This window comes from Meles meles, chromosome 16 (assembly GCF_922984935.1).
Source record: "Meles meles chromosome 16, mMelMel3.1 paternal haplotype, whole genome shotgun sequence".
Lineage (NCBI taxonomy): Eukaryota > Metazoa > Chordata > Mammalia > Carnivora > Mustelidae > Meles > Meles meles.
Window position 1 is genome coordinate 59605571 of NC_060081.1, and position 14090 is coordinate 59619660.

At 44.3% G+C, this 14090-nt stretch overlaps 1 protein-coding gene across 3 annotated transcripts in view; it reads right to left on the minus strand.

Annotated features, from left to right (window-relative positions):
- Window positions 1–218, minus strand: part of LOC123927029 (ubiquinol-cytochrome-c reductase complex assembly factor 1) — a 96946-nt gene extending 96728 nt beyond the window's left edge. For all 3 annotated transcript variants that reach the window (XM_045981502.1, XM_045981505.1, XM_045981503.1), the window contains exon 1: window positions 150–218. In XM_045981502.1, the coding sequence (XP_045837458.1) occupies window positions 150–173 (24 nt within the window). In that variant the 5' untranslated portion in view covers window positions 174–218. The remainder of the gene's footprint in view (window positions 1–149) is intronic.
- Between the last annotated feature and the right edge of the window lie 13872 nt (window positions 219–14090).

Here is a 14090-nt window from a genome sequence, read left to right on the forward strand (position 1 = left end):
TCAGTCTCCCCGCTAAGATGGCGGCCGCGTAGCCTCGCTGGCGCACAAACTCCCCTCCTGCACTTTCCTCCAGTTTCTCCCGCCCTGCCCTCTCCGACTCCAACCCTGGGGCCCAGCGGGCGACCGCAGCAAATTACTCCTTCACTCACAAGGACTCGCACCAGCAACGCCATGTTCCTGTACAACCATTTCCGGGTAAAGGGTGGCCTTCCGGAGTCCCCGAGGCCCCCACCCCTTGCCAATGTTGTTCTTCTGCGGGCGGGTGCCCGGCAACGGCGGCGCAAGCGTACAGAGGCCGCCGCGCTCACGAGCGCGCGCTTTTTTTAGCGGAGCGCCAGGCTGCCTTTCCGGGCGCGCGCCTCCCGTTCTCTCCAGTCTTCAGCCCCACGACACGTCACAGAGGCTCAAGTCTTCTCCGCGGCACCTGTCCTCCTTGACCCGTGGCCTCGGGCTTTTCACAGCTGTCTCCTTATCCGCCCCGCTTCACCCAGCCTCATTCCTCAGCGCCCCGTTGTCCGAACTTTTCCAGACTCTACCCCCATGGGAATCCTTCCCCTTTGTCAATGGGGGTGTTGGGGGGGGGGGAAGGACTTTGGGAGATCCCAACATTTTAAGGGCTCCCTATAAAAAAGATCCTGAGAAGGAGTTGTAGAGGAACACAAAAGAGTGTTCATCTGAATCCTGAAAGTCAGGGGAAGAGGGCTGTCATGGGCTGACCTGAGGCCTGAAGAGAACTTTTGGGGTTTCTGGAGGGTGGGTGGTTTCATGAGAATATCTTTTGCCTATTGATAGGAAATGATTGTAAAGGTGAAGATACGGAAGAAAAAATCAAGGATTCAAGGAGTTTCTTGAGGAGGTGGGAGAGAATGGCTTTGGCTGGAAGACCCCTTCCATTGTATCCCAAGAGCAGTAGAGGAGGAAAGATAGGGGTGGATGTTCCCCAGGGTTGACTGAGAGCAGAGGGACAGGATGTCCAAGGACTTCCTTCTAGTCATTCAGTTAGCAAAGATGAATGTTCACTATGTGCTGGTTACAAGACAGGTGTGGATAATGGCTTTGTGCAGCATCTAGACTGCTGGGGAGGCATACAAAAGTCTAGTAAACCAATGAAAAAATAAAGTAATTAAGACATTAAAAAATTATGGTAAGTGCTTTGAAGGAAACAACCGAGCTAAACTTGAGAATAACATGGGAAACTATACTTAGCTAGTATGACCAGGTAAGGCCTCTCTGAGGAGGTGGCATGTAAGCTGAGACCCAAAGGATGAAAAGAAGCTGGCCATGGGAAGTGACTTTGAACATGCTATTTTCTCAGCAAGTCTTGGGGGATGAGAAAGGGAAAGAAGATTGGAGAACAGTTCTGAAATGGGAAAGAATAACGGTTTATTTAAAGAATCCAAAGAAGAGGGGCACCTGGGTGGCTCAGTGGGTTAAGCCTCTGCCTTCAGCTCAGGTCATGATCCCAGGGTCCTGGGATCCAGCCCCCCATCGGGCTCTCTGCTCAGCAGGGAGCCTGCTTCTTCCTCTCTCTCTCTGCCTGCCTCTCTGCCTACTTGTGATCTGTCTGTGAAACAAATAAATAAAATCTTTTTTAAAAAAAAGAATCCAAAGAAGAATTGGGTATTTATACCCAAAAAACAAAAACACTAATTCAAAAAGATATAGCAACCCCTTAATTTATTGAAACATTATTTACAGTAGCCAACATATGGAAGCAACCTAAGTGTCTATCCACTGGTGAATGGATAAAGAAAATGTGGGTGGAGCCTAGGTGGCTCAGTGGATTAAGCCTCTGCCTCAGGTCATGATGAGCTCAGGGTCCTGGGATCGAGCCCCACATCAGGCTCTTTCCTCAGCAGGGAGCCTGCTTCCCCCTCTCTCTCTGCCTGCCTCTCTGCCTACTTGTGACTTCTCTCTGTCAAATAAACAAGTAAAATCTTTAAAAAAAAATGTGGTGTGTATATATACACAACGATATGTTACTCATATCATAAAAAGGAATGAAATCTTGCCATTTTTGACAACATGGATAGAACTAGGGGGTATCGGGGCACCTGGGTGGCTCAGTGGGTTAAAGCCTCTGCCTTCGGCTCAGGTCATGATCCCAGGGTCCTGGTATCGAGCCCCGCATGGGGCTCTCTGCTCAGCGGGAAGCCTGCTTCCTCCTCTCACTTTCTCTGCCTGCCTCTCTACTTGTGATCTCTGTCTGTCAAGTAAATAAATAAATAAATCTTAAAAAAAAAAAAAAAGAACTAGGGGGTATCATGTTAAGTGAAATAAGTCTGACAGAGAAAAACAAATACCATATAATTTCACTTATACATGGAATCTAAAAACAAAATAAACAAAAAAGCAGAAAGAGTCTCATAAATACAGAAAACTGGTAGTTGCCAGAGGGGAGGGGAGTGGGGAGGATGGATAAAATAGGTGAAGGGAAGAGGTACAAACTCCCAGTTATGAAATAATTCACAGAAATGAAAAGTACAGCATAGAGATTTAATACTATTGTAATAACTTTGTGTGGTGACAGATGGTGACTACACTGATCATGGTAAGCTCTGAGTAATGCATAGAGTTGTCAAATCACTATGCTGTATACCTGAAACCAATATGACTATATGGTCAACTATACTTAAATTGAAAAAAAAAAGGAACCCAAAGAAAACCAGTGTGGCATTGAAATTAATCTGAAGTAATTTAAAGAGATAATTAAGATAGGCAGAAGCTAAATTATGCAAGGAATACTAGATGAAGTTTGTATTTTATTCTAAGTATAGTTGGAAGCCATTAGAGGATATTAAGCAGGGGACGACTAACTGGCCCATGTTTAAGAAGCTGGTGTTGACATAGATGGATCAGAGAGAGTTAAATGTGAAAACGGAAGACCAGTTAGTAGGCTAATAGTATTCAAACACTGATGATTTTCATATGTGAATTTAGTTTTGTTTTTATACAGAATAGAAAGATTTCCCTCATCAGTCTTCCATACGAAGGATTTTACGAGCCTGCAGCTTACATATGCATTATTGAAAAACAATAGTGTAGTGCTCCTACATGTACCTCGGGACATGTGGCATCGCATATTAAAAAGCGACAAGAGGGATCCCTGGGTGATTCAGTCGGATAAGCAACCTCCTTTTTATTCAGCTCAGGTCATGATCTCAGGGTTGTGAGATCGAACCCCACATCAGGCTCCACACTCAGTGAGGAGTCTGCTTGAGATTCTCTCTCCCTCTCCTTCTACCCTTCCCCCACTCACTCCTGCAAGTGTGTGCGTGTGCTCTGTCTCAAATAAGTAAATAAAATCTTTTTTAAAAAAAGAGATAAGAGAGGGGCGCCTGGGTGGCTCAGTGGGTTAAAGCCTCTGCCTTCGGCTCAGGTCATGATCCCAGGGTTCTGGGATCGAGCCCCGCATCAGGCTCTCTGCTCTGCGGACAGCCTGCTTCCTCCTCTCTCTCTCTGCCTGCCTCTCTGCCTACTTGTGATCTCTGTCTGTCAAATAAAGAAAGAGATAAGAGAGACATTCTTTTTTTTTAAGATTTTATTTATTTATTTGACAGACAGAGATCACAAATAGGCAGAGAGGCAGGCAGAGATAGAGGAGGAAGCAGGCTCTCTGGTGAGCAGAAAGCCCAATGCAGAGCTCAATCCCAGGACCCCAGGATCATGACCTGAGCCGAAAGCAGAGGCTTTAACCCACTGAGCCACTCAGGCGCCCCAAGAGAGACATTCTTGTTAATCAGATCCAAGAAGCAAATGTTAGGGGCACCTGGCTGGCTCAGTCAGAAGAATATGTGACTCTTGATCTCAGGGTTGTGAGTTTCAGCCCCACTTTGGGTGTAGAGGTTACTAAAATAAGTGAATAAACTTTAAGAAAAAAAAGAGGTACCTGGGTGGCTCAGTTGGCTGAGCATCTGCCTTTGGCTCAGCTCATGATCTTGGGGTCCTGGGATCGAACCCTGCATCAGGCTTCTTTCTCAGCAGGAAGTCTGCTTCTCTCTTTCTCTCCCTCTCCTTCTACCCCTCCCCATTCCTCTCTCTCTCTCTCAAATAAGTAAATAAAATCTTTTTTAAAAGGTAATATAAAAACCTTGCAAATAGGCCAATAAATGATTCACACAAAACATGATGACCTAAGATGTTGGGGACAAGAGGAAAAAAAAGATTGAAATTTAATTTCCTTTCTGATGATTTCTATTTTCTCTGTGAACTAAGGGGGAGAGATTTCCTACTCAGAGGAACGCAGATGGCATGGAGACTATGGAAAAGTGGAAAGAGTTTAAAGCTCAATAGAGGACAAAAGAAAAAGGGGCCAGTTGAAACATGGAGGATCTAGTTGAAGTTGGCAACTCTTCATTTTGTAAATTTTAATCTATTAATTAATTTTAAATTAAAAGGTGATGCATAATCACATTCTCTTCTAAAACTTAGTATGTTGGGGTGCCTAGGTGGCTCAGTGGGTTAAAACCTCTGCCTTCGGCTCAGGTCCTGGGATTGAGGGCTCTCTGCTCTGCGGGGAGCCTGCTTCCTCCTCTCTCTCTCTCTGCCTGCCTCTCTGTCTACTTGTGATCTCTCTCTCTGTGTCAAATAAATAAATTTTTAAAAAATCTTTTAAAAAATTAATAAAAAATAAAACTTAGCATGTTACAGATAAAGCTAAAGTTCCATTTACCTTTGTCTTGCATCCCAATTCTTTCCACCCTCTCAAAAATTGAATTTCCTTCTAGATATTTTGTATTGTTTTCACATACACATACATATTTCTTCAGAAAATATATCACTCTGGCTGGCGTGGGTTTTCTTTCTTTCTTTCCTTCTTTTTTTTTTAATTAATTGACAACATTCTTATGTTTTATTTTGCATCTTCCTTTTTTCCACTCAACAGTTTTTTTATTCTATGTATGTTGCTCTCTATAGATCCAGTTCAGGTCTTTTTAATAGCTGTTCTATCATATAGTATACTTGATAGATGTTTGTTTCCTTTTTGTTGTCCTTGTTTCTATGACCAGTGTTTCCATGAATATTCTTGTACATTTAAGACCAAAACTTTTAATAGCACCAATTGTCTCTTTTTTTCTTCAAAATCATTTGCCAGCTTGGAATTAGCAGAGGAGAGAGCTGATAGTTGGATTTAATAAATGATTATGGTTTTTCCAGGTCATGGAATGGATGTCATCAGCACAAAGAAAGTGATGATATTGGGTTTTTTTAAAAGATTTTATTTATTTATTTGACAGAGAGATAGAGAGCACAAGTAAGCAGAGTGGCAGGCAGAGAAAGAGAGAGAGAGAGAGAAGCAGGCTCTCCATGGAGCAGGGAGCCTGATGTGGGGCTCGATTCTGGGACCCTGGGATCATGACCTGAGCCAAAGGCAGCCACTTAACTGAGTCACCCAGGCGCCCCAAGTGATGATATTGTTAAGAAAAAGGTTCAGGGGGTAGGTCAGGAAATCTGTATGGTAAAGGATTTAAAGAAAAGAAAGGGAGAAACTGTTAAGAAAGTGGCCTAAGTAAAGGAGAGGTTAAAATCCCTGGGGAAGAAGCCTTCAAAGAACTGAGGGCCCACGTTTCAGGAGAGTCATCTATATAGACATTTAGGTTGCCTCAGACGGTGGCTGGATTTGGAATGAAGAGGCATATTCTATGTCTGATGCCAAAGGCTAAGAGAGTGTCTGAGTTTGGAAGTAGCATGAACACAGAGCATGTGCCATGAAGAAGCAGCAGGAAGAGGGGTAATGGATTGAAGATGGTACTGGAGACCAAGCAGATGAAGACTCCTTAACTGCCAGTCTTAACACTTGAAGGGTATAGAATAATGACAAGCACCATCCCAGAGAAGAAAGGCTACAGGGGAAATAATAGAAATACTATTCAAAGAGGAAGGCCAGGTTTCAGTAAGACAGAAAGTAGAAAGAAATTTCTGGGAACAGGCTGAGGGTATAAACAAGTTTATCTTTCTTGAAACCCATGGAGATGGCAGGTTCCATAAGGCCCGTCACAGTGCTCCTCCCCCTGCTCCTTGGTCTAAACCCTCCAGGCTGCTCAACTTCTCTCCACCATCAGGGCTTGTCCACAACTTGTGCCCCAGCAAACTCCATTGTTCTCTCAAAGCTCCCTCTGTCTATGTTTCATCTTTTTCCACACTGCCTCTACCCCTCAGGATTCCCATGCCTCCACATAGAGGCTCCACACTGAAATTCAGTCATTCAATAAAGAAATATATTTGCTGAGCATTTACCATGATGCAAGTTCAGATCTAGATGCTGACGATACAATAGAAAATAAACGTTCCAGGGGCACCTGGGTGGCTCAGTGGGTTAAAGGCTCTGCCTTCGGCTCAGGTCATGATCTCAGGGTCCTGGGATTGAGCTCCGCATCTGGCTCTCTGCTCCACGGGGAGCCTGCTTCCTCCTCCCTCTCTCTCTCTGCCTGCCTCTCTGCCTACTTGTGATCTCTGTCTATCAAAGAAATAAATAAAATCTTAAAAAAAAAAGAAAATAACCGTTCCTACTGTCATTGAGTTTATAGTCCAGTGAAAGGAGACAAACAGGCAAATAAATAGATATAATCTAATGTCAAGTATTGGTAAGTGCTAAGCAGGACATAAATAAAAAGTAATATAGCAGGTGTTATTTTAGCTAGGATGGTCAAGCAGGACCTCACTGAATTTGATCAGGAATGTGAATGAAATGAGAGCGTGATCCATGTAACTATCTCAGAAAAGAGCATGTTGGGCAGAGAGAACAAGTGCAAAGGTCCCAATGTGGGAGAATGCTTGGTGTTTCCAAGGAAGAACCAAAAGATTATTATGGCTTGAGCCAAATGAATGAGGCAAAGTAGGAGATGAAATTGGTAGGGGATGGGGTTGATAAGGTGGCTATAGAGGCCAGATCCTGGGGGACTTTATAGGCCATGGTAAAAACTTTGGATTCTATTCCAAGTGTGTGCTAGTGTAGGTATAAAAAATCATTGAAAAGATTGAAAAGATATTGAAATCATTGAAAATTCAATGAAATCATTGAAAATCATTGAAAAGATATACAAGAAATTGGCCATGGTTGTTGATTGTGAGAAAGAGAACTGGAGGACTAGGAGGTTAGGTATGAAGAGTCGACACATTTTCCACTCTGTGTCCTTTTGTCTCATTTGAAGTTTGACCATATCTATGTAACTACCTTTAAAACTGAAATAGATGGGGTGCACCTGGGTGGATCAGTGGTTAAAGCCTCTGCCGTTGGCTCAGGTCATGATCTTCAGGGTCCTGGGATCGAGCCCCGCATCAGGCTCTCTGCTCAGCGGGAAGCCTGCTTTCGCCTCTCTCTCTGCCTGCCTCTCCACCTATCTGATCTCAGGGTTGTGAGTTTGAGTCCCATATTCGGTGTAGAGATTACTTAAAAATAAAATCTTTAAAAATAAAATAAAATAGGGGTGCTTGGGTGGCTCAGTTGGTTAAGCATCGGACTCTAGGATTTGGTTCAGGTCACGTGGGCTCAAGCCCTAACTTGGGCTCCCTGCTCAGCAGCAAGTCCGCTTCTCTCTCTCCCTCTGCCTGCCACTCCCTTTGCTCGCACTCTCTCTTTCTCTCTCTCTCCCTCATAAAAATAAATAAAATCTTTTTTTTAAATATTTATTTATTTATTTGACAGACAGAGATCAAGATCAAGATCAAGAAGCTGGCCAAGAAGTATGACGCCTTTTTGGCTTCAGAATCTCTGATCAAGCAGATCCCATGAATCCTGGGCCCAGGCCTGAATAAGGCTGGCAAGTTTCCTTCCTTGCTGACCTACAATGAGAACATGGTGGCCAAAATGGATGAAGTGAAGTCCACCATCAAATTCCAGATCCTATTCTGAAAAAAAAAAAAAAAAAAAATTTCCTCATTGGTTTTATGGAAAACACAAAGAACTAGAACTTGGTCCTTGCCCTCAAGGATGTTACAGTTAGGAGTGGTGGGGGGTGGGGTAGGTATAATACATATTCACAACTTTTAAAAAAATGCAAAAGTATGAAGTTGGACTCCTCTCTCACACCATAAGGAAAATTAACTCAATATAGATCATAGATCTAAGTGTAAAAACTGAACAATAAAACTCTTAGAAAAAAAAACATAAGAGTAAATCTTTATGACCTTGTGTTAGGTAAAACCTTAGATATAACACCAAAAGCACAGATGACAAAAGAAAAAATAAGTTGAAACACATAAAAATTTAAACTTTTATGTTGCAAAAAATATCATCAGGAAAGTAAAAAGATACAGAATGGAAGAAAATATTTGCAAATTATGTATCAGATAAGGGACTTATACCCAGAATATACAAAGAACTCTACAACTCAATAATAAGAAAACAAACACCCCATTAAAAATGGGCAAATGATTTGAATAGAAATTTCTCCAGAGATCTACGAATGGCCAATAAGCTAATAAAAAGATTATCAACATCAATAGTCATTAGGGAACTACAAACACACATACATACACATACACACAGATGCACCCGCAATGAGATACCATGTCACACAACCACTAGATGGCTATAAGCAGGCAGACAAACAATACAGAGTGCTAGCAAGGATGTGGAAAAACTTGATCCCTCATACATTAGTGATGGAAATGTAAAATGGCACAGCTGTTCTGAAAAGAGTCTGGCTGTTCCTCAGAATGAAAACACAGAATTACCACTAATTCCATTCCTAGGTCAAAATTAAAGCATGTCCACACAAAAACTTGTATATGAATGTTTGTCACTGCATTATTCAAAATAGCATAAAAAGGTGAAAACAACCCGAATGTTCATCAACTGATGAATGGATAAATAAAATGTGGTCTTTTGAGAAAACAGATTGTTATTCAGCAATAAACAGGAATGAACTACTGATAAGAGCTACAATATAGCTGACCCCAGAAAATAGGCTAAGTGAAAGAAGTCAGTCACAAGAGGCTACATATTGTATGATTATGGTTCCATTTCTCTGAAGTGTCCAGTCACCCCCTTCCATGGCCAATTCCTGGACTTTATTACTGGAATTGTTTTAGTTCTGAAATTCTCCATTTATGCCATTCTGTGTTCTTACCATCCTACTCTTTCAGCTTTCATTTATTACTTCTAGTACACCTGTCATTCTACCCCATGGAGACCTCCAGACTTTTTATCTCTTCTCTTTATACTCTGTCAACCCTCTCCTCACTATACTTCTATGTAGCTCAAACCATATGGTCTATCACTCCAACTGTTCTCACACCGATATTAACTCTCTTACTCAAACATCTTTCTATCTTGTCCACCTAGAAAGACTCCAACCCTGTAATTGTTTATGTATTCCATGCCTGCATCCAGATTATTGAGTATTATTAAAGAAAATCATACAAGTACCACCAAATATGGTTATCCACTTCTATTATGCTCAACTCGGCTTGCTTTCTCTAGGATTGCTATTCGTAACTGTATTAATTTCATAGGGCTACCATAACAACAACAACAGTAAAAAACAAACCAGGTGGTTTAAAACAATGAAAGGGTATTGTTTTGGCTAGAAGTCCAAAATCAAGGTGTTGGCAGGACCATGCTCTATCTGAAGGGAAGGATCTTTTCTTGCTTTTTCCTAGCTCTGGCAGGTGCCAACAATCCTTGGTGTTTCTTGGTTTACCACTGTATAATTCCAACCCCTTTATCTGTCATTCCATGGTCGTCTTCTTTTTTTTAAAATAAGATTTTATTTATTTATTTGACAGACAGAGATCACAAATAGACAGAGAGGCAGGCAGAGAGAAAGGGGGAGGCAGGCTCCCTGCTGAGCAGAGAGCCCAATGTGGGGCTCGATCCCAGGACGCTGGGATCATGACCTGAGCCGAAGGCAGAGGCTTTAACCCACTGAGCCACCCAGGCACTCCCATCATCTTCTTCTTATCTGCCTGTCTGTGTGTCTCTTCTTTTCTAAGGACTCCAGTCATATTGCATGAGGACATAGCCTAATGACCTCATCTTAACTTGATTACGTCTGCGAAGACCTTTTTGCCAAATACAGTCATATTCACAGGTATGAGGGTTATGGCTTAAACATATTTTTTTGAAGGACACAGTTAAACCCATAACAGAAGCCTTTTCCACATTCCTCAAACCTTGACTCTGACCCCTTCTTACTGTCTCTGAACAGACGGCATCAACTCCTACTTCGCAGAGAAAATAGAAATTAGAAGCCATCAGAATGAAACTTGACTTCCCACCTCACAACCAACAAACCAGCTTTTATCATATTATCATATGAGTGTATCCCTTCTTCTTATCATTTCATTAAAGAATTGCTGCTTTTTCTATATTTTTAAAGATTTTTTATTTATTTATTTGGCAGACAGAGATCACAAGTAGGCAGAGAGGCAGGCAGAGAGAGGAAGGGAAGCAGGCTCCCTGATGAGCAGAGAGTCCAATGCGGGGCTTGATCCTAGGATCCTGGGATCATACCCTGAGCCGAAGGCAGAGGCTTTAACCCACTGGGCCACCCAGGCGCCCCTGCTTTTCCTATTTAAAGTTAATCTCTTAAGAGTTCTTCAGGGTGCCTAGGTGGCTCAGTCAGTTAAACCTCTGCCTTCAGCTCAGGTCATGCTCCCAGGGTCCTGGGATTGAGCCCCACATCTGGCTCCTTGCTCAGCCAGAAGCCTGCATCTCCCTCTGCCTCTGCCTGCTGCTCCCATTGTTTGTGCTCTCTCTCTCTGTCAAATAAATAAATAAAATCTTAAAAAAAGAGTTCTCCAGCGGCACCTGGGTGGCTCAGTGGGTTAAAGCCTCTGCCTTTGGCTTGGGTCATGGTCCCGGGTCCTGGGATCGAGTCCCACGTCAGGCTCTCTGCTCAGCGGGGGGCCTGCTTCCTCCTCTCTCTCTGCCTGCCTCTCTGCCTTCCTGTGATCTCTGTCTGTCAAATGGATAAATAAAATCTTAAAAAAAAAAGAGAGTTCTCCAAACTTGACATGTCCAAATCAGATCTCATCATCTTCCTCTCAAAAATGTGTTCCTCCTTCTGTGTTCTCTTTCATTGTTGTTCTTGAATGGCATACCTTCCACCCAGTTGCCCAGCAAAAAAACCCACAGGATTCATCCTTGACTTTGCTTCTCCCTTACTCTGTCCATTTCAACACTCCTCAAGTCCTGCCTAACAGAGCAAATGACAACTTCCTTGGGTTTGTACACGACCTGTCTGTGAATGAAGCCCACACTTAATATTTGCACTTAGCACCCACATTATATTCGTTGATTCAATCCAGTTCACAGCTGCCTGTAATACAATCTCTTTCCCATCTGAAGTTGTGAACTCCCATTGTCTTACATGCTGTACTTGTATGGTCAGTTTCATGCATTCTGATGGACAATGCAAAATTTCCCCTTTATTTCATCTCTTTTGATTCAGCCTATTATATTATCATCCTAGCATTCCTTGGGGTCTTTATTTTCTCTTTCATTCACGCATGGAACTTGAGGACCTGGTCATTGTCAGATAAGAGAAGTCAGGTAGAGTGCTAAGCACAGTATTCTGGCACATAATAGGCCCTTGATAAACATTTACCATTGTGATTGTTATTATTATCCCAACGCTCGGCACAGCGTCTGGGCCATAGCAAGCCCTAAATAAAATCTTATTGGGGGCACCTGGGTGGCTCAGTGGTTTAAGCCACTGCCTTCGGCTCAGGTCATGATCTCAGTGTCAGCTCAGGTCATGATTTCAGGGTCCTCGGATCGAGTCCCACATTGGGCTCTCTGCTAGGCAGGGAGCCTGCTTCCCTCTCACTCTCTCTGCCTGCCTCTCTGTCTACTTGTGATCTCTCTCTGTCAAACAAATAAATAAAATCTTTTTTTTAAATCTTGTTGATTAACAAATGAATGAATGGATCAAAGGTTGGGGCGCCTGGGTGGCTCAGTGGGTTAGGCCTCTGCCTTCGGGCTCAGGTCATGATCCTAAGGTCCTGGGATTGAGTCCCGCATCGGGCTCTCTGCTCAGCAGGGAGCCTGCTTCCTCCTTTCTCTCTCTGCCTGCCTCTCTGCCTACTTGTGATCTCTGTCTGTCAAATAAATAAATAAAATCTTTTAAAAAAATGGATCAAAGGTTGTTGGAATGAATAAACATCCCCTCTCCCAAATCCCAGGCCCATTAAATTTGATATTATTATCCCTCTTTTACAGACAGAGAAACTGAGGCTTAGAGAGTTTCGGCTGGAAAGTGATGAAACCAGAACTGGAACGCAGATCGGCCTGACTCCCAAGCATATGGGACTCACCCTTCCTTACTCTGTTTCCTTACAAGTGTACACAGAACCAAAGAACTAGTTGTGGAGTCAGAGTGAAGTCCGAGAGGTGTTCCAGGGTTGTGTGTCCAAACCGTAGAAAAGCCAAGTCCCCCTCCCATGTCTGGCCCTGGGACATAGGGATGTGGAAAGGGCTAAGAGGTGACATCAGAGCACCAGGAGCCTCACTTCTTTCCACCCCTATGGGCCTCTCATCTTCCCTGTCTAACCCATATGCCTAGCTATTTGTCCCCAGAAGCTAACATATTGTGTAACCCCAAGGAGAAACTTTTAGGAACAGAAAGGCAAGGCTTATGCCAGGACTGGAGTCAGTGGCATGGGGGACCCAGAGATGTAGCAAGAATGGTACAAAGAATGCTAAGACCCGCAGGAGACCTGTGTTACCTCTCTGGACATCAGCTTCCTCATCTATAAAAATGGGGGGGGGGAGGTTGGAGAGTAATAGTCCTTTCCCTACCTGCTTCACAGGACTGTTGGAGACACAATAATGGTAACATCTAATATTTATTGAGTGCCACCACTGGGCTGGTCATTGTGTTGCGTGTCTTTCATATCCGCACAGTAACCCCTATGAAATAGGCATATTGTCTACCCCTCCCACCTCCTGACTTCCACCCCCACCCCAACACCGACAAATGAGGAAACCAAGGTTCATGGAATTAAGTTACTTGCCCAAGGCCTCTAACTCTAAGTGACAGATCCGAAATTTGAAACTGGGCTGCCTTTTGAGCCCTTCAGAGCTGTGAGCATGTTTGTGAAACTCAGCAGAGAGCCTGTTTGTGAACCCCCAAGAATGATACACGCCTGGTGCCCTCTGGCACACAAGTGTTCTATACAAGTCCGTAGCTTGTTTCGATGGGGACTGGAGGTGGATTCCCAGGTAGATACTGTTGTCCAGGGAGGAGGCTGATCGGATGGTTAGGATAGAAGGGCTGTCTCCCACACTGGTCTGATTGGATTCCCATAGTCTGGGGAGGAAAGAGGGGAGGGCACGCAGTCTGAGTGGCTCTTTTGTGAAAGCAAGTTCCAGGGCAGGTTGAGGTGGGAGAGGAAGCTCCTAGGTACCAAGCCAGACCACAACAGTCAATGCAGTGCACCGGCCTGCGGCAGGACGAGCACGGGGGCTGAGATGACAGGAAGCCCCCTCTGACAGGACTCAGGCAGGGTGCCGCTCCAGGCTGTCAGACTTTCCAAGAAATAAAGGACACACAGGCCAGAAAATCAGTGCATGTAGGAGCCAGCCCCACCTGTGACCTTTTCGTCCTCTGCCTCTCCTTCTCTCCCCTGGATTTCCAGTCCTCCTGCTTCTACACTGCTCTCCCTGTGTCCACAGCCCCCTGGTTGGCTTCCCCTGCACCGCCTGCAGGCCCGCTCTCCCCTCACACCAGAACTCTGTCTGCTGTGGCAGCAGCTTTGTTTACTGCCGGAGCTCGCAGGCCTGCCACCAGCCAAACACAACGAAGCCTGGCCAGGGAGGGCTAGGCTCCAGGTGCAGACTGGCCCCTCAGGGACAGGTAATGGCCTCCAAGCTAGGGAGGGAGCTCCAAGGTAGGCTGCCCCCTGCGCTGGGCTCTTGTTTCAGGTCCTGACAACCCAGGTTTCAGGCCTAGAGGGAAGGGACACAAGATCTGCCCATAGCTGGGCAGGAATTCCTACTGTTGAAACAGCTTTGGCTAGGAGCCCTGGGAATCAAAGACCCAGCTGGAGAGAGGTGGGGAAAATGTTGAGGCCCCCTGGGTGGGAAGCAGAGGCCTAGACTCCCTTCCCCTGGTCCTCCCTCTCTTCAGCCAGGCAGAGTCTGG